This window comes from Nicotiana tomentosiformis, chromosome 7, assembly GCF_000390325.3.
Source record: "Nicotiana tomentosiformis chromosome 7, ASM39032v3, whole genome shotgun sequence".
Lineage (NCBI taxonomy): Eukaryota > Viridiplantae > Streptophyta > Magnoliopsida > Solanales > Solanaceae > Nicotiana > Nicotiana tomentosiformis.
The window spans coordinates 37,106,698-37,134,566 of NC_090818.1; the positions used below are offsets into that span (position 1 = coordinate 37,106,698).

Consider the following 27,869-nt stretch of genomic DNA (forward strand, 5'->3'; position numbering starts at 1 on the left):
CAAGTTTCCGAGCTACATAATTGGTGATAAATTAGTAGAAAGAGGTTTCTTAAATTATTTTTGTACGTAATTCTTGATAAATATTTATTTAAAACAGTTGAGGGTATTTTAATAAACTTATCACTTACAGTTACAGTACGATACAATCAAACAAAATAAATAAAATATTATTTAACAACAACAAACAATACAATCTATCCAAACATTGTATCCATAAAAGACTACAGTACAATACAATACAGTATAGTACAATACATTATAAAATAATGGGTAACAATGATCCAAACATAGTGTTAGCAGGGCCGGCCCAATGGTAAAGCAAGTCAAGCAATTGCTTGAGGCCCCACATACGTGGGCCCCCCAAAATTTTTAATATTAAATAGTTGTATGTGATAATTTTTCTTTTAAAAATATTTAGTTTATCAAAGAAAAAGTATATTTTTTCATGAAAAATAATAATTTGGGACCGCTAGAGATATTGGGGTGAAAATAGCACGAGCTAGCCAGTTTTCAAACTAATAATAGAAAAATAGCCAACGTTTGCAAAATCATTCAAAAATAGTCACTATTTTGCTGCAACACGAAAAGTTCCAGCATAAACTTTACATTCTTACCTCATTTATACACCATCATCATTATCACATGGCCTACATTAATTTCACCACTTTGTTACTCTCTCTTCAAACTATATTTTACTTCAATCTTTTATATTCCTTTTGGCCTCTCTACACTCACAAGTTCATTGTCTCGTAAATCATTCTCTCAAATAAGATAGCAGAAAGCAATTGCCAACGCTTTTTTTTCTTTCAAGCTTTCCCCACGTTACATCTTTTGTTCTTAATTATATATTGTCTTTATATATATATATATATATATATATATATATATATATATACACACACACACACATACATATATCAACAAGAAAATATGAATTCACATATTTAAAACACCAAAAAAGAGAAGAGTTAAAACTTTAATATTTTCCAAAAAAGGACTTATTGATAAATTTTTAGCGAACTATAAAAATTTTAAATCAGAAAATATAGAAGAATTTATGGTAGATGAACAAATCACTAACAAAATTGAGCTAGACGATAATGAAATCCAAGAAGAAGAAGAAGTTGGTGAGAAATCTAACATAAATCTTTCAGAAAATCAGGAAATTCTAAAAAAAATGAAAATTCTAAGGAATACGCATAAATGATTTTTTTTATCTAAGGAATCTCCTTGAGTTGCTGAAGCAAGACTAAGAATGCATTTACATGTAATTGCATAATTAAGGTATTGCAAATAATTTATTCTTTTTGCTGCCTCCAGGACATTTGGAATGAAACATGGTATCCCAAGGTTGCAGACCATGTGAACACAGGCAAATCTTGGTATATTGTGGATGCCACTAACAAAATTCTTGGAAGATTGGCATCAACTATAGCAATATATATCGGAGGGAAGAATCTCGCAACATACACTCCCAATGTGGACATGAAGCTACCATGCTAAAACCATGCTAAAACCATGCTACTTTCTCTGCATTTGCAATAGTGGTGTGTTTTTGTGTTAAAACCATGCTACTTTCTCTGCATTGTGATTAGGAAGACGAGAATCTGAAGCTACCTTTTTTTTTTCTTTCTCTTTTTAAATTTCTTGTAAGCTAAACTTAAGATTTCCAAACAGGTCAATCACTATATCAGTGATTTTCATATGCCTGATGTTTAGCTTAAAGTATATATATATTTTTATGTATATCGCTTCATGTTTTACTCTTGTTTCGTGGATTTAGGATGTAATGTATTGATTTATATTAATTTGAGGTGTTTTTATGTGTAGGAATGATCCGGGAGCAATTGGGGGCGAAAGGTGCGAGATTAGAGCTAAAATAGACGAAAAAGGGAAAGGGACATTTCCAGCACCACAGGCAGCGCCCCACACTATATGTGGCGCCCCAGACAGAATGTGAAATTTACCAGCGCCAGGGACGGCGCCTAGCGCTGGGCTGGACGCTGGTGACGGAATTTCTATCCAACTTTGCCCGGGACAAGGTTGTTTCGGCCCTAAACCTACCCAACACATATAAAAACAAGACTAAGCTTATTTTTAGAGGGAGACACCACTTTGAAGGAGAAGACACACGAGAAATATTCGGGAGCGAAGAGATCTCAATTTTCTTCATCTTTTCTTAGTATTTTCAATTATCCAACATTTATGAAGTTGTTTGCTATTATCATGAGTGGCTAAAAATCATAGTTCTGGGGTTGTGATTTAGCCATGAATATTGTTGTTTAACGTTGACTTAACCTTGATTACAATTCACTAATATATGGTTGTTTCTTCAGTTCTGTGATTAATTGCTTAATTGTCTGGCCAACAGTTAGGTTCTATTTACTATCTATGCTATGCTTGGGAAAGCCATGTTTAGATTAGAGAAGAATTGAAGAGAGCATGATCTTAACTCTTAGGGGGGAGGGGAATTTGTGGTTAGGATAGGAATATACCTAGTCACCGTGCTTAATTAAATATCGTAATCTTAATGCATTCTTAATAGATTGATTCCATAGGAATATAGGCGTTAATCTATTTTGAATAGGCGAGTAGTACTTCGAGAGAAGGTTATGAGAGCAATTATCGATTAATTAGCAACCATGAGTGAATTGTATAAAAGGGAGAGTTAACTAAAACACAATAAAATTGGTGAATCGATCACAACCCTGGAATATTTGTCTCTACTGAATACACCACAATTATTTTACTACTTGATAATTTAGTTACTATTTAGAATTATAGTTTAGTATAATCACATTCTTGAACTCGAATTTGGCTTGACTGAATAACAATCTTGGTGAATTTAATTGGTAGTTGATACAAGTCTTTGTGGGTTCGATACTCGACTTATCATTTTATTACTTGTACGATCACGTATATATGCGTGTGCGTTTGGGAGCGATAAGTTTTTGGCACCGTTGCCGGGGACTTGAATATTGACTATTTTCTAGTTTTTTCTTTCATTGTTTATTTCATCGAGTCTAATGTCACTTGATTGTTTCTCTGATCTCGGGAACTTTAATTGAACGCGCAGGGTCAGAAGCCAGGACAGATTTCAAGGCTTTGACCCCGAACCTGAGAGAACATTTCATAGGAGGTTGAGGGAAGCAAAGGATACAAATAATCTTCAGGCACTTGTTCAATTTTCTGTGAACATGGCAAAGGAGCAACATATGATTGTTCAGGAGGTGGCAATGCCCAACATTTCTAATGTAACTTCCAACATTGTGAAGCCCAAGATCACTGGGCATTTTGAGCTAAAACAGAGCATGATCTAGCTATTTCATGCGAATGGACAGTTTATGGGTCTTCCACACGAGGATCCACAACAGCATATCCTGAATTTATTAGAGATTAGTGATACTTATATCACTAACGGAGTCACTCCAGACTTCGTGAGGCTCACACTTTTCCCATTCTCTCTGTTGGGGGAAGCAAAGCGATGGTTGAAGGCAGAACTGGCTAATTCTATTAAATCATGGAATGATCTAGCAAGAAAATATTTGGCAAGGTTCTTCCCTTCAGGCAAAACTACAAAGATCAGAAGTGATATAGTCGCCTTCAAACAAAAATTGGGGGAGTCTTTATACTCAGCTTGGGAGAGGTTCAAGGGGCTACTCAGAGACTGTCCTCATCACAATCAGACAAACAAAGTGTTAGCTCACACTTTCATAGAAGGGCTACATCCTGAAACGAAAATTGTGGTAGATGCTGCAGCTGGAGGTCAAGTGTTGGAGAAAAGTTTTGACGAGATATATGTATTATTGAACAAATTCTCCAAAAGCAATCCGGATTGGCAAGGAGAAACGGGCAGACACACGGTGCAAAAAGCTGCAGGGGTTCTTGAGTTAGATGTCGTCTCGGCATTATCGGCGTAGATTTCTACACTGACCAACCAAGTCAATCAGATGACCTTGGTTATTAACAAGCAACAAGCTCAACCAGTGCAATATGTTCAATTATTTTGTGAAGTATGTGGAGAGGGTCATACGAGCGATTTATGCCCAGTTAATCTAGAGTCTGTCTGCTTTGTGGGTAATGCAAATAGGGGCCAGGCAAATCAGTATGAGACACTTACAATCCCAACTGGAGGAACCACCCAAACCTTTCTTGGGGTGGAAATCAAGGTGCTCAAAATCAATACCGACCACAAGTACCTCAACAACAATATAGGCCACCTCAGGCTGAACAACATGCAAACTCAACAAGTCACATTGAGGAAATGATGAAGAAATTGATAGCTGACCAGTAGGCCTAAGCCGCAACAATGAGAAATTTGGAGTGCCAAGTGGGACAACTTGCCAGTGCCCAAAATACTCGACCAGTTGGAGCTCTTTCAAGTGACACTGAAGCTAATCCTAAGGCATCCATTAATGCCGTGTCATTGAGGAATGTGAGATAATTAGAAGAAGTCCAGTCGAAAAATAGAAAACATGTGACTTTTAATGAGAGGCCAGCCAATATAGAATCAAAATCAGAAAATCAAAGGAATAAGAGAAGCCAGCTGAAGAGGCGGTGGCTGAGCAACCCCCACCATTAGTTTCGAGGCCACCACCTCCGTTCCCTCAAAGATTGCAGAAAGTGAAGGATAATGCCGCGTATAAAACGTTTCTTGATATTTTAAAGAAGGGGCAAATAAATATTCCATTGGTAGACATCTTGCAAGAAGTGCCCAAATATGCAAAATACATCAAGGACATAATGGCAAATAAAAGGAGGCTGACTAAATTCGAGACTGTGGCGCTCACTGAGGAATGTAGCTCGAGAATCCAAAACAAGCTACCTCAAAAATTGAAGGATCCAGGTAGTTTCACTATCCAAATCTCGATTGGTAAGCATGCAGTCGGGCGAGCTTTGTGTGATCTTGGAGCGAGCATCAATCTGATGCCGCTCTCTGTGTTCAGACAGTTGGGTTTGGGTGAGCCGCGCCCAACAACGGTAATCATACAGTTGACTGATCGCTCCCCTGCTCATCCAGAAGGAGTAATTGAAGATGTGTTAGTTCAACTGGGTTCTTTCATATTCCCTGCTAATTTTATTATCTTGGACTACGAGCCTGATCAGGAAGTCCCATTTATTTTGGGGCATCCATTCTTAGCCACGGGCCGAGCTATTATTGATGTATGCGAAGGAAAGATGACGATGAGAGTAGGTGATCAAGTGGAGGTATTTAATGTGTACAAAGGACTCAGATTGCCAGCCCACTATGAAGAGCTATCCATGATTTCTGTAGTGGAAAGCAATGCTACGTCATTAGTGCCTTATATGAGCCCCATAGATCCTCTTGAACAAGCTTTGATTGGGAATGAATAAGACACGGAAGATAAGATAATGGGCAAAATTGAGTGAGTACTTGACACGTCATGCTACTATGTCCATGGTTTTAGGAAGTTTGAGGAGTTGGGCAAGCCTGTTACTCCGACCTTTCCTAAGCCATCTATTGATTAAGCTCTAAAGCTAGAATTAAAGCCTCTTCCAGCACATCTGCTCTATGCTTATTTGGGGAACTCGAAAACATTTCCAATAGTTATCTCGTCCAACCTGACTAATGTACAAGAAGAAAAATTACTCAGAGTACTTCGCGAACATAAAAAGGCTATAGGGTGGACAATTGCTGACATCAAAGGAATCAGTCCATCATTTTGCATGCATAAAAGTTCTCTGGAAGATGGACACCCCCCCAGTGTTGAGCAACAAAGGAGATTGAATCCTATCATGAAAGAAGTCGTAAAGAAGGAAGTAATTAAGTGGCTCGATGCAGGTATCATCTTTCCTATCTCTGACAGCAACTGGGTAAGCCCAGTGCAATGTGTGCCTAAAAAGGGAGGGATGACTATTGTTGAGAATGAAAAAAATAAGCTATACCTACTCGCACTGTGACGGGGTGGAGAGTTTGCATTGATTACAGAAAGCTCAACAAAGCAACCCTCAAGGACCACTTCCCACTTCTATTCATTGACCAAATGTTGGACAGATTAGTAGGGCATGAATATTATTGCTTTCTTGATGGTTATTCGGGATACAATTAGATTGTCATATGCACAGAGGATCAGGAGAAGGCCACTTTTACTTGTCCTTATGGTACTTTCGCCTTCAAGCGAATGTCGTTTGGTCTTTGTAATGCACCAACCACTTTCCAGAGATGCATAATGGCTATTTTTACTGATATGGTAGAAAATTTGTGGAAGTTTTTATGGATGATTTTTCAGTCTTTGGGTCTTCTTATGATGATTGCTTGAAGAATTTGAGTAAGGTGTTGGCCCATTGTGAAGAAACAAAATCTGGTATTGAATTGGGAAAAGTGTCATTTTATGGTGCAGGAAGGCATCGTATTGGGTCACAGAGTGTCTAGGAGCGGCATTGAAGTTGATAAAGCGAAGGTGGAGGTGATTGAAAAATTACCTCTACCCATTTTTGTGAAGGGTGTCCGGAGTTTCTTGGGACACGCGGGATTCCATCAGCGCTTTATTAAAGATTTTTCTAAAATTGCTACTCCTTTGTGTATGTTGCTTGAAAAAGATGTAACTTTCAATTTTGATGACGCCTGCCTGAAAGCATTTGAAGAGCTCAAAAAGAAGTTGATGGTTGCCCCCATTATTGCGGCAACTGATTGGTCCTTACCATTTGAGCTTATGTGTGATGCAAGTGACCATGCTATTGGGGCAGTGCTAGGCCATAGGAAGGACAAAATGTTTTATTCCATCTACTATGCGAGTAAGACTCTTGATGATGCGCAGCTAAATTACACCACCACTGAAAAGGAGTTGTTAGGTGTGGTGTGAGCCTTTGAGAAATTTCGGGCATACTTGGTGGGAACAAAAGTTATAGTCCATACCGATCATGCATCAATCAGGTATCTATTTACAAAAAAAGAATCTAAGGCTAGATTGATGCACAGGGTTTTATTGTTGCATGAATTTGATGTGGAAATATGAGATCGAAAGGGCACAGAGAACCAAGTAGCTGACCATCTATCAAGGCTGGAAAATCACGATCACGTGGAGGAGGGTGGCCAGATTAAAGAAGTATTTCCTGATAAGCAACTTTTTGCTATCACCCAAGACCTTCCCCCATGGTACGCAGACTATGTGAATTATCTGGTGAGCGGGGTACTTCCTCCTAAAATTGAATCTGAAGCTAGAAAGAGGTTTTTACATGATGTGAACTTCTACTATTGGGATGAGCCATATTTGTACAAGCAGTGTGCTGATCAAATGATGAGGAGATTCATACCAGAAAAGGAGGTCGAACTAGTGTTGTATGATTGTCACACATCACCATATGAAGGCCATCATGGAAGCGATAGAACAGCTACAAAGGTATTACAATCCAGTTTAGTTAGGCCAACATTATTCAAGGATGCCCATGTATTTGTTAAGAAGTGTGACCAGTGTCAGAGAATAGGAACAATCACAAAAAGGCATGAGATGCCTTTGAATAACATCCTGGAGGTCAAGATTTTTGATGTATGGGGGATAGTTTTTATGGACCATTCCCATTGTCCATAGGAAACAAATACATTTTGCTAGTTATTGACAATGTGTCAAAATAGGTAAAGGTGATCGCATTGCCAACAAATGATGCCATGGTGGTAGTTGCGTTTGTGAAAAAAAACATATTTTCAAGGTTTGGGACTCCACGTGCTTTGATAAGTGATGAAGGGACACACTTTTGCAATCGGTTGTTGAATAACCTTCTAGCAAAATATGGAGTCCGCCATAGAGTTGCGACGGCTTATCATCCTCAAACAAGTGGACAAGCTGAGGTGTCGAACAGAGAAATAAAGTAAATCTTAGAGAAGACGGTGAGTGTGAATAGGAAGGATTAGGCTGCAAAGTTAGATGATAGCTTGTGGGCATATAGAACTGCATACAAAATGCCAATTGGGGCGTTGCCTTATAAGCTTGATTATGGGAAGGCATGTCACTTGCCTGCTGAACTTGAACACAAAGAGTATTGGGCCATTAAAAAGTTGAATATGGACCTTGAAGTCGCGGGCGAGAAAAGACTCTTGCAGTTGAATGAATTAGATGAGTTCAGGCTGCACTCTTATGAAAATGCTAAGCTTTAGAAAGAGAAGACAAAACGATGGCATGCCAAGCATATTAAGCCGCGTCACTTCGAGCCAGGCCAACATGTATTATTGTTTAATTCTAGGCTAAGGCTATTTCCTGGAAAGTTAAAATCGAGATGGTCAGGACCTTTTGAGGTGATGAGAGTCACTACTTATGGTGCAATTGAGCTGCGAGCTTTAAATGGTGAAAGAAAATTTTTGGTGAATGGACACAAAGTCAAGAATTATTGGGGAGGAATAATTGACCGTGAGAAGGCCAAGGTTGTACTCACTGATGAGTAATCGAGACTCTGTGTCATGCCGCGACGTTAAATCAGGCGCTTGTTGGGAGGCAACCCAATTTTTATTGCTTTCATAGCTTAGCTTTCTAATTATTTTAGTTAGAGTAGACTAAAGTTTGCATTTTCTTTGTAGGTATAGAAATTATAGGTAGAATGGTGTGGGATATATAAATTGGATATATAAAAAGGATCAGGGGATCGGGAAGTTATATATATAAAAAAAATAGAAATAATCGTCGAAACAACGCCCAGGTTAGCGCCTCACGCTACGTGGGGCGCTAAAGTCAGAATGTTCCAAATTCCCAGCACCAGGCATAGCGCGGAGCGCTGGTTTTTTTTTTATTTATTTAAATCAAGAAGGCAAAATCAATATCAAAATAACAATAGTCATGAAAGAACCACAACCCTAGAACGTGAAGTTTAGCTCCACATAGACATGGTAGCCAAACAACAAATCATACAAAAAAACATAAAAATTACTAAGTTTGGTGAGAGAAAGATGGAACTTGATAAATTTCGGCCTCCACGGTGGCTTTGTGCTTGTGTTTGTTCTCTCAAAACATCCTCCCTCTTTTAATATAGGTTTATGTTGGCTTTTATATGAGTTGGGGGCGTCTAGGGGTCGAAATAACCGAGTCCTAATCGAAAAAAGACACTTTCCCGTCTTGAGCATCCAGGGCAGCGTGAGGCGCTAGCCCTGGCGCTCAAATATTTTAGCTGCTGTAAATTGCGCCACAGCCAGCGCCCCACGCTCGCTGTGGCCCTCAAATTTCACTTTTTGCCTTTTTGTCCCGATTTCGCTCCAATTCGCGCCCTTTCGTCCCAAATTGCATCCGAATGATACCTACACATAGAAATACCAAAATTTAGCACAAATAATCATATTAAATATCTCAAATCATCGAGACATAAGCAAAATATGAGGCGGTATATATCAAAATATGCATACATTAAGCCGATTATCAACACCCCACACTTAGACTCTTGCTCGTCCTCGAGCAATGGAATTATATTAGCACCCCCAAAACGTACTTAGCATTATGAAAGAGGACCTCACAATTAACTCAATCAAACACCCTACCTTTTGACTATGATCGATGTCGGCAATTAAGCATGAACACACAAATTTCACATTCTTCCCGTTTTTAAATAGCCCAAGTATACTCAATGTTTTTCAACCAACTCAATCAACTCAAGCAACCTCTCCACAACCACCTTACCTCAAGAGACGAATCGTTACCACTAAGCATCCTCAATTCACGCACTCACCCAACACAAGAAAGTGTACAATATCACCAATCCGTCATGAGATCAAGTGCCCTCACCACAAGCAAAATAGTGAATATCAAAGTAGTCCACAAATTTAAATATGTCATTGAACATAAATTAAGGACATCACACAATTGAACAACATTCACTCACTCTCACAAAGAATTCATGTGCATCCCGTGGTCGTACCATAAGCTTGCCCGTAGTGTACATCTCTACTAATATAAGCTAGCTAAATCTAGGATCAATTAGGACTTTAAGATTGTAATGTAGGCTAAGGGACGGGTAGGATACATTTAGGAATAGTGACTAATCCTCCTAAGCACTTTAATACACTACACTCACAATTCAAGTACAATTGATTCGCAACCCATTCACTTGTCATACACCATAACTAATATAGCCTTCTTTTCCATCAAGCACCTCTATGGTTTCACTAGCACGAGTGAGAAAGATTAGGAGGTGTGTCTTTCTACATTATTTGAACTTTTGTTTGCTCTTTCTTGGAAAAAAAATCCTCTTTTTTTTTCTTTTTTTTACACACTTCATACATTAAAGTTCATAAGCTAGTGACCTTTATTCACAATTTTAGTACACCTTAAGAGCCCTTCCATGGTTCCACTCGAAAGCCACTTCCCAATCTCTCACCTTACTTATTTTAGCGACTAAGTGCCTTAGGAGGTAAAGGTTCAACAATCTCACATTAAGAACAAAGTAGGAGTACAGCTTGTAATGTGGGTGCCAAGAAAACGGTCTATAGGCTCAAAGGGGATAGCAATGGGAAAATTTTATTTGTCAGTGACAATCACCTTTATGGTCAAGCAAGAAACGCCTATGTCATCTCCTAGACTAGCACAACTTAATGATTTCGCATTGATTAACACATAGGGCAAGTTCTAGACTACACAAGATAGCACAGAATAAAAACAATCCTTACACACACATGGCACTTGACTCACTCAAGACGGTTCTGTGTGACTCTCAAGTCAAGCAAGCATATCAAGTTGAGAATTCTTTTAAGGAACACTGCACTAAGTGGCATACAAGTCAATCAACTGAGAAAAAGGCGTCAAAGAGTAGGTTACTTAATCTACTTGGGCATTACAATTCAAATCATATATGCAGGAAGACAGAGCGCATGCTCTAACTTAACTTGCCAACACCAAACATATCAAAAGGTATCTCCGAGCACCTCAATTTTCTCCCTTATCCTACTCAAAAAAAAAAAAAAAAATATCCGGTTCGAGCTACACCCTTGAAAAAGAACCGGCGTCCAAATAAAAACCAAGGGATACTACATAACTATATAAAATAAAATAAAAAAAATCTTTTTTGTATTTTTAATCGGACTTTAATCCCTCAAGAAAATTGTCCAACAGATCCATCGTCGGGAAAAGTCCAAAAACAAAATTTCAATTTTTTCTCAATTTTTTTCTATTTTTTTTAAAAATCTTTTTTTAATTACTACTACTACTATACTATACCATTAATTCTACTAACTATGCTATTAAAAATAAAAAGCTAGCTAACAATAAAAAGATAAGAAACTAACAATATACTAATATAATACTATAGAAAGAATAGAGAATCTTCCACCCCACACTTAAAAGAGTGCAGTGTCCTCAATACACAAATAAAGTAAAAATAACAAGGGTGGACAAGAAACTCCCTGAAAGACCAAAGGTCGAAGCAATAGCAGCTCACGGGATACTCAGACTTCTCCCATGGATGGTCCTTTGTGCGGGTACCTCACACTAGTTCCAACCATCTGGCTCGCTTTTGCATGCTTCCAGTGACTTTTCTTCCTATGCTCATAATCCTACAAAACAAAACAACACTACAAAAATAATAAAATAAACAAAAATAAATAAAGCAGTAAAGTTGGGTTGCCTCCCAACAAGTGCCTAATTTAATGTAGTGGCACGATGTGAACCACTTTTTGCCTCCACCTCGAACTTATGAATTGAGCCCCTAACATGGCATCCAGTCTGCGGCTATGCTCTAGTGGTGGGGCTACAACGATAACCAGGCCAAGTAATAAATTTTTCACTTTACACTTCTCGGCCTTTAGATGAGGAATGTAATTTTTGCTTTTTGGCACAACAAATTCAAGAATATAGGCACTCTCATCCTCACCCTTTGACCCCCTCATTGGCTCAGATGGCTCGATTACTATCTTACTATCTAAACACAATGTGAAAAAATGATTGGAATGAGGTCTAATGCGCCCTAACTCATGAATTGTACTACTATTTACATCCCCATATATACACACACTCAAATCTCCCAAAGTAATGTTATCTATTCCCTCATATGACTCTAGAGCATTCTTCTCAACATTGGCATCCTAAAAAAAACATGGTCTAATGATTGGTATTCTCGTTTTAGCTCCTCAATTTGGTCTAGAAGATTTTTTTCAGCTTCACACAACTCATCATTAAATTGTTGGCCATTACACGTATCAACCTTTTCATTCAAATTTGCATCCAAGTTTTGCACAGCCAAGCCAAAATTATCAATTTTATGTGCAAGATCATCTCTCTCCTTAGACCAATCATTCACCAACGTTGTCAGAAGACAACGTCATTCCGCATATTTCCTTAATCGAGAATATTCGTCCCAATACCAACCCTTACTCCCATATTCAAATTTAGATTTCCAAAAGTTCAGGTCATGACAAGCCCAAAATGACGGGCCATATAAGTCTTCCGTCAACCAAGAGTCTTCATCAATAACCTTACCTCCATATATTTTATCCCCAAATGTCATGGTGAAAGAACTAGAAACACACTAAGAGAAAAATCAAATAGTTATAAAAATAAAATATTTACAAAAAGAGAAGGAAAAAAAAAACTTGTAAAGATAAAAGTAAAAGCCTAATGTAGAAAAATAGTTAATTTCTAAGTCCCCGGCAATGGCGCCAAAAACTTGTTGCAGCCAAACACACACGCAAGTATACGCGGTCGTCAAGTAATAAAGTGACTAAAAGTCGGATGTCAAACCCACGAGGACTTGTGATTAACTATTAACTAAATTAGACTATCCTAATTATCTAAACAAGAATTAAACCTAAAAATATTTGATTCTAAACTAATTAAATAAAAAAATATAAATAATGAACTTTGAACAGAGAAAGAGCAGATTTTTATGATATCAATGTAATGAAAACGATCTAGGGTTATGGGCTATCTAACAATCCTATTATATTCTTCAATTGAATTGACCGACTAATTTATCTAGCTTATTGGTTGACAGGGTTAATATTGCTTATAAGAATCTGTCGAGTTCTTACTCGCCTATTCAAGCTAACCTAACGCCTATATGTCTATGGAGTTAGAATCAACAAGAACGCATTTATAATTCCTGTAAATCAACCAAGCAAGGCAATTAGGTATATGTCTATCCTAACCACGAATCCGTTCCCCGATGCCCGAGTTCAAGAACTTGCTCTACTCAATCCTATATGCAATCTAGAATTCCCACTTTCGAGTTCAATTCTAGATTCGTAGATAGTATTCAATTGGTGATCAAGCAATTAAATAATTAAGCGCAAGATTGAATAAATAAACCAATATGATAAATCAAGAAGGCAAAATCAATATCAGAATAACAATAGTCATGAAAGAACCACAACCCTAGAACGTAAAGTTTAGCTCCACATAGACATGGTAGCCAAACAACAAATCATACAAAGAAACATAAAAATTACTAAGTTTGGTGAGAGAAAGATGGAACTTGATGCATTTCGGCCTCCACGGCGGCTTTGTGCTTGTGTTTGTTCTCTCAAAACATCCTCCCTCTTTTAAAATATGTTTATGTTGGCTTTTATATGAGTTGGGGGCGTCTAGGGGTCGAAATAACCGAGTCCTAGTCGAAAAAGGACACTTTCCCGTCTTGAGCGTCCAGGGCAGCGTGGGGCGCTAGCCCTGGAGCTCAAATATTTTAGCTGTTGTAAATTGCGCCACAGCCAGCGCCCCATGCTCGTTGTGGCCCTCAAATTTCACTTTTTGCCTTTTTGTCCCGATTTCACTCCAATTCGCGCCCTTTCGTCCCAAAATTACATCCGAATAATCCCTACACATAGAAATACCAAATCTTGGCACAAATAATCATATTAAACATCTCAAATCATCGAGACATGAGTAAAATGTGAGGCGGTATATATCAAAATATGCATACATTAAGCCGATTATTAGCCAAGTAATGTTTTTCTTTTCTTTTTCAATTTTAATTATTAACTTAATTCTCATACCCACTAACCCAACCTATCTACCCATATACTCTCACATTAAACCCATCTTATAACCCATACCCACCCATAACAAATTAAAAACATAACTAAAACACTCCCCACCCAAAAACTAAAACGCATCTCTCTCTCTAGCTTCTGCTTCTGCCAAGCTTCTTCATCCCTCTCTCAAAAATTTCTCAATTTCTTCTCTTGCTCTCCTTCTAAACTCTACAGGTATGTTCTTCTTTATCTCCTCCTCCTCCTCCTTCTTCTCCTTCTCCTTCTTCTTCTTCTTCTTCTTCTTCTTCTTCTTCTTCTTCTTCTTCTTCTTCTTCTTCTTCTTCTTCTTGTATTCTAATAGGTCAATAACCATGAATTTCTCATCTTCCCAATTGCCCTAATCCCTAAATTTTCCCCTATGTAGTTTCTTAAGAATTTTTTAAGGTGGGCGGTCCAGATTGGTCGAATATTGTGTGGTTATTTTGTATACGGAGTAGTAAACTAGAATTTCCTCTACTGCATTGAAATTTGGGAGGGACACCATGTTCTACCATTGTTCAACTAGAATGCACACACTTCATGCCCGCAAGGTATTTGTTAAAATGTTTGAATAAGTATTTTGTGCACCGGTGAAGTCTGAGTAACCAAGTGTATTTGTATATGATATTGGGCTAAGTGTGGGGTGTGTGGGGATGATTTTACATGCTTGGGAGTTTGGTTACAATGCATACGTATTGCCCACACCATGTATCCTATATGATGTATGTTGTAGAACGTTGTAGAGTAAGCTAAATTAGTGTAGTTGTAATAGTTGTGGACATTAAAATACCATATGCCACTAGCTTGCATTAAGGTGAATTCACTTATCCATGATCACTCACTTATTTTTGTGGCATCATTAGTGCCTTTTATCTATTGTGTGGCATGGGTAAGTCTTGAGTACCCATGGCTTTAGAGTGCAACACTTGTGCATTTTAGATAAACAATTGTGAAGTATTGTACATTGAGCTTTCAGTTTTAAGTATGGGGTCATTTTTGCCGCGCGCGACAACCTTAGGCAGATTTGTTGATTCGTTCTCACATTTAGGCTTATATGTGTTGTAGGTTGCTATGGCAAGCAAGGGCAAGGGAATTGGAAAGTTCTCCACCACTGCCCCTGCGCCCAAAAAGTGGAAGCAAGGAAAAGGATCCTCGAGGCAAGCTAAAGGAAAACAAGTAGCCGAGGGATCACAGCAAGCACCATTGCGACCTCGACCTCGCTTGATTTTAAGTACTGATGAGGCAATTGCATGGCATAGGGATTTCATACCCTCTAGGCAGTACGTTTCAGAAATGGGGTTTAATGTACAAACGTTAGAGGGAAACTTCCCAGATGTACTTGGCTGGTTGCGTGCACTGAACATGGACAAACTCATAGAATGCCCCGGGCATGCAAATTTGAGCATGGTTCGGGAACTGTACGCCAACTGGGATACAAACTTGTTCAGGTCACATGTACGTGGGAAGGACGTGCCACTGTTTAGGCGGTCCTTATGTACATTTTTAGGGGTTGAGAATGCTGACCCGATGAGGCTCCAGAAATTTGTCAGAAGCCCAAACTACACAAAGATACATCACACTCTTTGTGACGTCGATTCAAATGCCAAGTGGACAAGAAAGCAAGGCTATATTCACCTTCATATGGTTCGCTATGATTTCAATAAAACTGCCAAAGTATGGTAGAATTTTGTGAAAGCCAGACTTATGCTCATGGAGTACAACTGCGATTTCACTCGAGCTTGAGTGTGTGTCATATTCTTTTTGATGACTGGCAGACCCATTAATGTGGGTGATATCATGCTCGATGAGATGGCCCGCACGTGATTTGGGTGGAAGATTAGGAGGTTCTTCTTCGGCAACTTGCTCACGCAATATATGCTTTCCCGAGGGGTGCCGGAGTACCCAGGGTATGATGAGGTGGTTGAGGCGCCTATAGGACTATTGGACATCACATCCTTGTAGAAGACGTCGTCTAAGATCACTCAGGCAGCACGGAATGAACGAGACGAGAACTTCAACAGGTACCTCTATAACTCTTTAAATTTACTCATGAGCAGGACTGGTATTTCAGACGAGGAGTGTATGCATTTACGCTATGACTTGTCGAGCTCGTCTAAGGATATGTTGGGGATTGCACCTGGAAGCCTAGTTCACTCGTCGGAGGACGCAAACACTATCAATGGCTCAGACACAGAGGACGAGGTGGGTGATGATGTTATAGGGCCCCTGGCTTTGGTGCCTCTAGGACCTGATGATGATGTGCCCGGAGCTGCGGATGGAGGGCATACTGAGGAGGAGGACTCCGACTGACAGGGAGTTTTCTTTTCACCCTACTATGTTTTATATTTTTATATGCATCATGGACTTTGCATAATATAAGTGTAGGGTGGGAGGAATACTGCTTGTGATGTACTTGTATAAATTGTATCACTTTGTTTCTTTTACTAGTTTTACTTAGTCTAGTTTTAGCCTAGTTTGTTTTAAAAAATCAAAAATTAGAATAAACTCAAACTTTTCCCGACGATGGATCTTTTGGACAATTTTCTTAAGGGATAGAGTTCGATTAAAAACGCCAAAAAGATTTTTTTTAGGAGAGTTAGGTAGTATCCCTTGGTTTTTCTTTGGGCGCCGGTTCTTTTCCAAGGGTGTAGCTCGAACCGAGTACTTTTTTTTGGAGTAGGTTAGGAAGAAACTGAGTTGCTCTGAGCTACTTAGTGACATGTTGGTGCTGGAACATTAGGCTATGACATACATTCTATCTTCCCGTATATTTGGTTTGAATTGTGACGCCTAAATAAAGTAAATAGCCTATTTTGTGACGCTTTTTCTCAGTTGTTTGACCTGTATGTCACATTATGCATTATTGCTTAAATTTTCTCAATTATGTGTGCTTGCGTGACTTGAGAGTTGAATAGAACTGTCTTGATTGAGTCATGTGCAATGTGTGTGTGAGGAGATGTGATCTTCTGTGCTATCCTGTATAGTCTAGAACTTGCCCCGTGTGTTAATCGAAGCAAAATTATTAAGTTGTGCTAATCTAGGAGATGACGTAGGCGTTTTTTGCTTGATCATAGACGTGCTTGTCACATAAAAAAATATAAAAAAATTCCGTTGCTAGCCCCCTTGAGCTTATAGACCTTTCTTTTGGCACCCACATTACAAGCCGTACCCCTATTTTTCTCTTAATTTAAGATTGTTGAACCTTTACCTCCTAAGGCACTTAGTCGCTAAAAGAAGTAAAGTGAGAGATTTGGGGAGTAGCTTGCTAGTGGAACCATGGAAAGGCTCTTTGGTGCACTAAAGTTGACATCAAAAGTTAGTAGCCGATGAACTTTAATGTATGGAGTGTGTGAAGAAAAAGAAAAATTGCAAGAAAATAAAATAAAAAATGATAGTCAAAGTATGTAGATAAATATACACCTCCAAATCTTATTAATTTGTGCTAGTGGGAGTATAGAGGTGCTTAATGAAAGTAAGGGCTATGTTGTGTATGGGTTGTGGCAAGTGAATTGATTGAGAAGAATATGGGCTCGAATTGTGAGTGTAGTGTATTAAAGTGCTTAGGAGGGTTAGTCACTATTTTTAAATATATCATTCCCGTCCCTTAGCCTACATTACAACCTTAAAGTCCTAATTGATCCTAGATTTGGCTAGCTTAGATAAGTAGAGATGTACACTACGGGAAAACTTATGGTACAACTACGGGATGCATATGAATTCTTTGTGAGAGTGAACGAATTTTGTTCAATTGTGTGATGTCTTTATTTTATATTCAAAAGTATATTTGAATGTGTGGACTAGTCTATATTCACTCTTTTGTTGTTGGTGAGGGCACATGATCTCATGAATGATTGGTAATGTTGTAAACTTTCTTGTTGAGCGAGTACGCGAGTTGAGGGTGCTTAGTGGTAACAAGTCCATTTTTGAGGTTGGTTGGTTACAAATAGGTTGTTGTAACGACTCGGCCAGTCGTTTTAAAAGTTGTAGCCCCATTCCCCTATTTACTGCTCATTCTGTACTTTAAAACTGTTATGTAACTTGCCGGGTAGTCGGTTCGGGTCAGAAAAGATTTTAGAATGAATTGGAATACTTAGTTCCAAAGTTTAAAACTTAAGTTGAAAAGGTAGGCTGGATGTCAACCTATGTGTAAACGACCCCGAAAATTGTTTTTAATGATTCCAGTAGCTATGTATGGTGATTTGGACTTAGGAGCGTGTCCGAAATTTTATTTGGAAGTCCGTAGTTAAATTAGGCTTGAAATGACTAAAATAGGAATTTAAGTTTGGAAGTTTGACCGGGGAGTTGACTTTTTGATATCAGGGTCGGAATCCAGTTCTGAAAATTTTCATAGCCCCGTTATGTCATTTATGACTTGTGTGCAAAAATTGAGGTCAATCAGACTTGATTTGATAGGTTGCGGCGTTGCTTGTAGGAATTGAAAGTTTTAAAGTTCATTAGGCTTGAATCTATGTGTGATTTGTAATTTTAGTGTTGTTGAATGTGATTTGAAGACTCGACTAAGTTCATATGATGTATTAGGACTTGTTAGTATATTTGGTTGAGGTCCCGAGGGCCTCGGATGAGTTTCGGATGGTTAACGGATCAAAAGTTGGACTTAAACAACTGCTGCAAAAAGCTGCTGCAAATCTTCTTCTGCCAGAAATCGAGCCGAGGATCGAAGGCCAGGCACGAGGGCCAATCGAAGGCAGGCTCGAGGGCCATGATCGAAGGCAAGGCTCGAGGGCCATGATCGAAGGCAGGCTCGAGGGTAATGATTGAAGGCAGGCTCGAGGCCCAGGATCAAGGCCAAGGATCGAGGTCTATGACCGAGGCCGCTGATCGAAGGCCCAGGATCGAGGGCTATGACTGAGGATAGGATCGAGGGCTATAAAGATCGAAGCCATGATCGATGCCCTAGATCGATGGCTGCCTCAGCAGTTTTATAAGACTGAGGATTTCGTCCCATTTGCCATTTTTGACGAATTTGAGCTTGAGCAGAAGCGATATTTGACATATTTTTAGGGGAAAATATTTGGATAAGTGATTCTAACTCGGATTTGGTCAATATACACGAAGTTATCATTGTTTTCACCATTCAATTAGTGTATTGAGATGAAAATTTGGAAAACTTTTAGAAATCTCATAGAAACGAATTTTTGAGATTTTGGTGTCGATTCGGAGTCGGATTTGAGTGAAACTGGTATGGTTGTTATCGCAATTGAATGGGTTTTCGGATTTTGTGAGTTTTGCAGGATTCCGAGATGTGGGCCCCACAAGCGATTTTTGAGCTAATTTCGGATTTTATTGAAAAATATAGTATTTTCTTATGAAATTGATTCCTATAATTTTTGTTGACTGTATCGAATTATTTTGGCTAGATTCGAGCCATTCAGAGTTGGATAATCGAGGAAAAGGCATACTAGTGGATTAAATTGGAGCAAGTCGAGGTAAGTGACTTGTCCAACCTTATGTGGGGGAAAGTTTTCCTAGTATTGGTATTGATGTGATAATTGTAATGTGATGAAAGTCATGTACACGAGGTGACGAATGTGTACACGGGCTAAATGTGAAGGATTATATTTTTAAATTGTGTAGATCACTGTTACATATTAATTAAATTATTTTATCTTGTTATATTCTTCATCATTGATCTGATTTATATACTTTAAATTTGCTTGAAGCTCTCCTGCTAATTGTTTTTACCTGTTTAGCTAAAACTTGGTTTCTTTTATTCTGTGCATTATTTGAAGGTGGAATTTCTTTAATTTAAATATTATTAATATGAAGTATCTGATATTTTAAATTTGGATATGAGGCAACGCATTAAATTTTTTTAAATATTATTTTGCTGAGTTATTTATTCCCGAATATTTTGTGAGATTTTGTACTCATTATGATTGATCTGTGAGCTCCATGTTGTGAAAAGTATTGTTGATGTTATTTATTTTGGCAAATTGAATTATTTGACACCTGAGGTGCAAATTATGATATATTGTGATATTGATACGCATGCGGTGGTATAAGGTCCGGGTGTTGAAACGCATGCGGTGAGATAAGGGTGGCTTGATACGCGTGGCTAGTAGGGGAACTACTAGAAGTCATGCGGTATGATAAGGGTGGTTAAAACGCATGATGCTATTTTGGGAAAAGTATTTTTCTTTAAAATTAAATATGAAGGCTCCCGCGGTGATATAAGGAAATGAGATATTTTGAATTTATTTATGATTTGGGACTACGAGCCGGTACCTCGGGAGTGCCCTTGTTGATATTGATTTATGGCCGCAATTGCCTTTGATTATTGTTGTGATTTTCTTAAAGTTAAAAAAAATTCTGTTTTGTTTCCACGAGGTATTATTTGCCATTATTTTGCGTAGTTAATTAGTGACATACTACTTACTTGATTCATTTCCATTGTCATTTCATTTTTATTATATTGTTAAACATTTCACCTTGTCTTTTATTATTCCAGTAGGGCCTGACCTGACCTCGTCACTACTCTACCGAGGTTAGGCTTGGCACTTACTGGGTACCGCTGTGGTGTACTCATACTACGCTTCTGCACATCTTTTTGTGCAGATCCAGGTACATCCTACCAGTACAGACATCAGTGAGCTACCTGTGTACAGAGTCTTCGAGGTATATCTGCCAGCGTCCGCAGACTTCGGAGTCCCCTTCTATCATTATTATGTTGCTTCCTTATTTTACTTAGACCCCGATATATATATAGATACATTGAGGATAAATTCTTAGAAGCTTGTGACTTATTTCTACCAGGTTTTGGGAGTTGTAATTATGTGAATTTGAAGATTATTTATTTCAGATTTCTATTGTTATTTCGCATTGATAGGATTACCTAGTCTTAGAGACTAAGTGACATCACGATATCCTACAGAGGGAATTTGGGGTCGTAACAAGTTGGTATCAGAGCTCTAGGTTCATAGGTATTATAAGTCACAAACAGGTTTAGTAGAGTCTTGCGGATCGGTATGGAGACGTCTGTACTTATCTTCGGGAGGCTATGGAACTGTTAGGAAAATATTCGCTTCTTTGATTCCTTATCGTGCGCACTGTTGACTTCAACGTTCTAAGCCATTGTCTTTCTATTCTCTCACAGATGGTGAGGACACGCACAATTGGATCCAATGATCAGACGCCCGTGCCCCCTGTTGGAGCCACAAGAGGCCGGGGTCAGGGCAGAGGCCGAGCCAGAGGCCGAGGAAGACCACGTGGTGTAGCCAGAGCACCTGCACAAGCTGCTGCAGCAGAGCCACCAGTAGCTCCAGTTGGAGAACAAGCACCTGAGACGCCTGTTACTACTACTGCACTTCAGGAGACCCTTGCCCAGGGTTTGAGCATGTTTGGCACTCTAGCTCAAGTAAGGTTGATTCCACTTGCTCCTGGCACATCTCAGGCCGGGGGAGGAGCACAAACTCCCGCCACCCATACCCCAGAGCCACGGGCCCAAGTTGACCATGCCCCAGAGTTTATACCAGTGCAACCAGTTGTCCCAATACGGCCTGGGGTTAGGGCAGAAGTTTCAGAGGGGGAGCAGCTCAGGCTTGAGAGGTACAAAAAGTACCATCCTCCCACTTTCAGCTGTTTAGCTTCAGAGGATGCTTAGGGTTTTCTGGAGGAATGTCATCGTATCCTCCGTACTATGGGTATTATGGATTCCAGTGGGGTTTCTTTCACGGCATTTTAGCTTAGAGGAGCAGCCTACCAGTGGTGGCGGGCATATGAGTTGGATAGTCCGGCTGTGGTAGCTTCACTTACTTGGACTCAATTTTTAGATATGTTCTTAATGAAGTATGTTCCTCAGAGTCTTAGAGATGCATGGTGCGTAGAGTTTGAGCAACTGCACCAGGGTTCTATGACCGTGTCGGAATATGCAGTTCGATTCAGTGATTTGGCTAGGCATGCACCAGCCTTAGTTGCTACTGTTCGAGAGCGGGTTCGCAGATTTATTGAGGGTCTCCACCCTAGTATCAAATTTAGTATGACTCGAGAGCTAGATATGGACATCACATACCAACATGTGGTGTCAATTGCTAGGACATTGGAAGGTATGCGGATCCGGGATAGGGAAGAGAGGGAAGCTAAGAGACCCCGAGATTCTGGCACATATAATAATTCTCGTGCCCCAGCTGTAGCCCGTCATGGTAGAGTTTATGTGAGCCGTCCTATTCATTCATCACTTCCAGCTTCCAGTGGTATTCCGGCTATTCCCAGACCTCAGATTCCATATTATGCACCGCTAGTGTCTTCTGTACCTCTTGTACGGGGTGCCTTCAGCGGGCAGTCTAGTCGAACAGGCCCGAGCCAGTCCCAGCAGCCACGTCCTCCGAGGGATTATTTTGAGTGTGGTGACACTCGTCACATCCTGAGGGATTGCCCCAGACTTAGGAGGGGTGCACCTTCACAGGTTTCTCAAGCCCCACCTATTCCACAGGGCCCTCAGGCTTCTCAGGCCATGATTACTGCACCAGTTGCTACTCCACCTGCATAACCAGCTAAAGGTGGAGGTCGGACAGGTAGACGTCTCCCTAGAGGGGGAGGCCAGGCCAGATATTATGCCCTTCATGCTAGGACAGAGGCCGTTGCATCCGATTCTGTTATCACAGGTATTATTCTGGTCTATCATAGAGATGCATCAGTCTTATTTGATCCAGGCTCCACTTATTCTTATGTGTCATCTTATTTTTCCCCGTATTTGGGCGTATCCCGTGAATCCTTGAGTTCTTCTATTTATGTATCTACACCTGTGGGTGAATCTATTATTGTTGACCGCGTGTATCAGTCGTGTTTAATTGTTATTAGTGGTTTTGAGACCAGAGCTGATTTATTATTGCTCAGTATGGTGGATTTTGATATTATTTTGGGCATGGACTGGTTATTGCCCTATCACGCTATTCTTGATTGTTATGCCAAGATGGTGACATTGGCTATGCTAGGTATATCGCGGCTAGAGTGGAGAGGTACCTCGGATCATGTTCCTAGCAGGGTTGTTTCATTTCTTAAAGATCAACAAATGGTTGAGAAGGGGTGTGATGCGTATCTAGCCTATGTGAGAGATGTTAGTATTGATACTCCTACCGCGTAGTCAGTTCCTATAGTAAGGGATTATCCTGATGTATTTCCAGCGGATCTTCCGGGTATGCCACCCGACAGGGATATTGACTTTGGCATTGATTTGTTACCGGGCACTCAGCCCATTTCTATTCCACCATATCGTATGGCCCCATCAGAGTTGAAAGAATTAAAAGAACAGTTACAGGAGTTGCTTGATAATGGCTTCATTCGGCCCAGTGTATCGCCTTGGGGTGCTCCTGTCTTATTTGTGAAGAAGAAGGATGGTTATATGCAGATGTGTATTGATTACTGCCAACTAAATAAGGTTACAGTGAAGAACATGTATCCATTGCCACGTATTGATGACCTATTTGATCAGCTTCAGGGTGCCAGGGTATTCTCTAAAATTGACTTGTGTTCAGGCTATCATCAGTTGAAGATTCGGGAACCAGATATCCCGAAGACTGCTTTAGGACTCGGTATGGTCATTATGAGTTCCTTGTAATGTCATTTGGGCTAACCAATGCCCCAACAGCATTTATGCACTTAATGAACAGTGTATTTTAGCCCTACCTTGACTCCTTCATCATTGTATTTATTGACGACATTCTGGTGTATTCCCGGAGTTAGGAGGATCATGAGCAGCACTTGAGAACTGTGCTTCAGACTTTGAGAGAAAAGAAGTTATATGCAAAATTTTCAAAGTGTGAATTATAGCTTAATTTAGTGGGATTTTTGGGCCATATAGTTTCGTGTGAGGGAATCAAGGTAGATCCAAAGAAGATTGGGGCAGTGCAGAGTTGGTCCAGACAGTCCTTAGCTACAGAGATCCGGAGTTTCCTTGATTTGGCAGGGTATTATCACCGATTTGTAGAGGGTTTCTCTTCTATTGCTGCACCTATGACCAAATTGACCCAGAAGGGTACTCCGTTCAGGTGGACTGAGGAATGTGAGGAGGCTTCCAAAAGCTCAAGACAACTTTGACTACAACTCTAGTATTGGTATTACCTACAGGTTTAGGGTCTTATACTATGTATTGTGATGCGTCACGTATTGGTCTCGGCGCAATATTGATGCAAGACGGTAGGGTGATTGCCTATGCGTCCATACAATTAAAGGTACATGAGAAGAATTATCCTGTCCATGATCTTGAGTTAGCAGCTATTGTTCATGCCTTGAAGATTTGGCGGCATTATTTGTACGGTTTCCATTGTGAGGTCTACACCGATCACCAGAGTCTACAACATCTATTTAAATAGAAGGATCTTAATTTGCAGCAGCGGAGATGGTTGGAGTTGCTTAAGGATTATGATATCACCATTCTCTATCATCCCGGGAAGGCCAATGTAGTGGCCGATGCCTTGAGTCATAAGGCGGAGAGTTTGGGCAGCTTAGCATATTTACTGGTACCAGAGAGGCCTTTAGCCTTGGATGTTCAGGCCTTGGCCAACCAGTTTATTAGATTGGATATTTCTGAGCCGAGCCGAGTTTTGGCTGGTATGGTTTCTCAGTCTTCTATTTATGATCGTATCAGGGAGCATCAGTATGATGACCCCCATTTACTTGTCCTTAAGGATACAGTTCAGCACGGTGATGCCAAGGAAGTCACTATTGGAGATGACGGTGTATTACGGATGCAGGGCAGGCTATGTGTGCCTAATATAGATGGTTTGTGTGAGTTGATTCTCCAAGATGCTCACAGTTCGCGGTACTCCATTCATCCGGGTGCTACAAAGATGTATCAAGACCCGAGACAACACTATTGGTAGAGGCGGATGAAGAAAGACATAGTGGAGTATGCAGCCCACTATCTTAATTATCAGCAAGTAAAATATGAGCATCAGTGGCCAAGTGGATTGCTTCAGAAATTAGAAATTTCGGAGTGGAAATGGGAGCTGATCACTATGGATTTCGTTGTTGGGCTTCCATGGACTCAGCGGAAGTTTGATGCAGTTTGGGTGATTGTGGATAGGCTGATCAAGTAAGCTCATTTCGTTCCTATGCTGACTACCTATTCTTCCGAGCAGTTGGCTCAAGTCTATATTCGCGAGGTTGTCAGACTTCATGGCGTACCGGTATCTGTCATCTCTGACCGGGGTACGCAGTTTACCTCACGATTTTGGAGGGCTGTACAGCGAGAGTTGGGTACTCGTGTGAAGTTGAGTACAACATTTCACCCTCAGATAGACGGGCAGTCCGAACGCACTATTCAGATATCAGAGGATATGCTTCGTGCGTGTGTGATAGATTTTGGGGGTGCTTGGGATCAGTTCTTACCACTTGCGGAGTTTTCTTACAGCAACAGTTACCAATCGAGCATTCAAATGGCTCCGTATGAGGCCTTATATGGTAGGCGGTGCCGGTCTCCAATGGGTTGGTTTGAACCGGGCGAGGCTAGGCTATTAGGTATAGACTTGGTTTAGGATGCCTGGAAAAAGGTTAAATTGATTCAGGATCGACTTCGTACAGCCCAATCTAGACAGAAAAGTTATGCGAATCGGAAGGTTCGTGATGTTGCATTCATGGTTGGTGAGCGGGTCTTGCTCCGGGTTTCACCTATGAAGGGTGTGATGAGGTTTGGGAAGAAGGGCAAGTTCAGCCCTAGGTATATAAGGCCTTTTGAGATTCTTGAGAGAGTTGGAGAGGTGTCTTACAGACTTGCACTACCACCTAGTCTCTATGCAGTTCATCCGGTATTCCATGTTTCTATGCTACGGAAGTATCACGGCGATCCGTCTCATATGTTAGATTTCAGTTCGGTTAAGTTGGACATGGATCTATCTTATGTTGAGAAACCAGTGGCCATTTTGAATAGGCAGGTTCGAAAGCTGAGGTCAAAGAACATTGCTTCCGTGAAGGTTCAATGGAGGGGTCATCCGGTCGAGGAGGCGACTTGGGAGACCTAGCAGGATATGCGCAACTGTTATCCTCATCTTTTCACCACTCCAGGTATAATTCTAAACCCGTTCGAGGAAGAACATTTGTTTAAGAGGGGAGGACGTAACGACCCGGCCAGTCGTTTTAAAAGTTGTAGCCCTATTCCCCTATTTACTGCTCATTCTGTACTTTAAAACTACTATGTAACTTTCCCGGGTAGTTGGTTCGGGTCCGGAAAGATTTTAGCATGAATTGGAACACTTAGTTCCAAAGTTTAAAACTTAAGTTGAAAAAGTAGGCTGGATGCCGACCTATATGTAAACGACCCCAGAATAAATTTGGATGATTCCAATAGCTCCGTATGGTGATTTTGGACTAAGGAGCGTGTCCAAAATTTTATTTGGAAGTCCGTAGTTAAATTAGGCTTGAAATGGCTAAAATAGGAATTTAAATTTGAAAGTTTGACCGGGGAGTTGACTTTTTGATATCGGGGTTGGAATCCAGTTCTGAAAATTTTCATAACTCTGTTATGTCGTTTATGACTTGCGGGCAAAAATTGAGGTCAATCGGACTTGATTTGATAGGTTCCGACGTCGTTTGTAGGAATTGAAAGTTTCAAAGTTCATTAGGCTTGAATCTATGTGTGATTCATGTTTTTAGTGTTGTTGGATGTGATTTGAAGACTCGACTAAGTTTGTATAATATATTAGGACTTGTTGATATATTTGGTTGAGGTCCCGAGGGCCTCGGGTGACTTTCGGATGGTTAACGGATCAAAAGTTAGACTTAAACAGCTGCTGCAAATCTTCTTCTGCCAGAAATCGAGCCGAGGATCGAAGGCCAGGCTCGAGGGCCAATCGAAGGCAGGCTCGAGGTCCATGATCGAAGGCAGGCTCGATGGCCATGATCGAAGGCAAGGCTCGAGGGCCATGTTCGAAGGCAGGCTCAAGGGCAATGATTGAAGGCAAGCTCGAGGCCCAGGATCAAGGGCTATGACCGAGGCCAGTGATCGAAGGCCCATGATCGAGGCCCAGGATCGAGGGCTATGACTGAGGCTAGGATCGAAGTCCATAAATATCGAAGCCAGGATCAATGCCCATGATCGATGGCTGCCTCGACAGTTTTATAAGACTGAGGATTTCGTCCCATTTACCATTTTTGACGAATTTGAGCTTGAGCAGAAGCGATTTTTGACAGATTTTCAAGGGAAAACATTTGAGTAAGTGATTCTAACTCAGATTTGGTCAATATACACGAACATATCATTATTTTTACCATTTAATTAGTGTATTGAGATAAAAATTTGGGAAAATTTAGAAATCTCATAGAAACGAATTTTTAAGATTTCGGTATCGATTCGGAGTCGGATTTGAGTGAAACTGGTATGGTTGGACTCGTAATTGAATGGGTTGTCGGATTTTGTGAGTTTCGTCGGATTCCGAGATGTAGGCCCCACGAGCGATTTTTGAGCTAATTTAAGATTTTATTGAAAAATATAGTATTTTCTTATGAAATTGATTCCTATAATTTTTATTGACTGTATCGAATTATTTTGGCTAGATTTGAGCCATTCAGAGTTGGATAATCGAGGAAAAGGCATACTAGTGGATTAAATTAGAGCAAGTCGAGTTAAGTGACTTATCTAACCTTGTGTGGGGGAAAGTTTTCCTAGTATTGGTATTGATGTGATAATTGTAATATGATGAAAGTCGTGTACACGAGGTGACGAGTGTGTACACGGGCTAAATATGAAGAATTATATTTTTAAATTGTGTAGATCACTGTGACATATTAATTAAATTATTTTATCTTGTTATATTCTTCATCATTGATCTGATTTATATACTTTAAATTTGCTTGAAGCTCTCCTGCTAATTATTTTTACCTGTTTAGCTGAAACTTGGTTTTTTTTTATTCTGTGCATTATTTGAAGGTGAAATTTCTTTAATTTAAATATTATTAATATGAAGTATCTGATATTTTAAAT

General features: G+C 39.9%; 1 protein-coding gene across 1 annotated transcript in view; it reads left to right on the forward strand.

The window, feature by feature from the left end:
* The first annotated feature begins 1,100 nt into the window (after window positions 1-1,100).
* Window positions 1,101-27,869, forward strand: part of LOC117278530 (large ribosomal subunit protein uL13c) — a 36,844-nt gene continuing 10,075 nt past the window's right edge. The window contains exons 1-3 of the mRNA XM_070180180.1: window positions 1,101-1,127; window positions 1,321-1,490; window positions 14,695-14,710. Coding sequence (XP_070036281.1) covers window positions 1,101-1,127; window positions 1,321-1,490; window positions 14,695-14,710 — 213 coding nt within the window. The remainder of the gene's footprint in view (window positions 1,128-1,320; window positions 1,491-14,694; window positions 14,711-27,869) is intronic.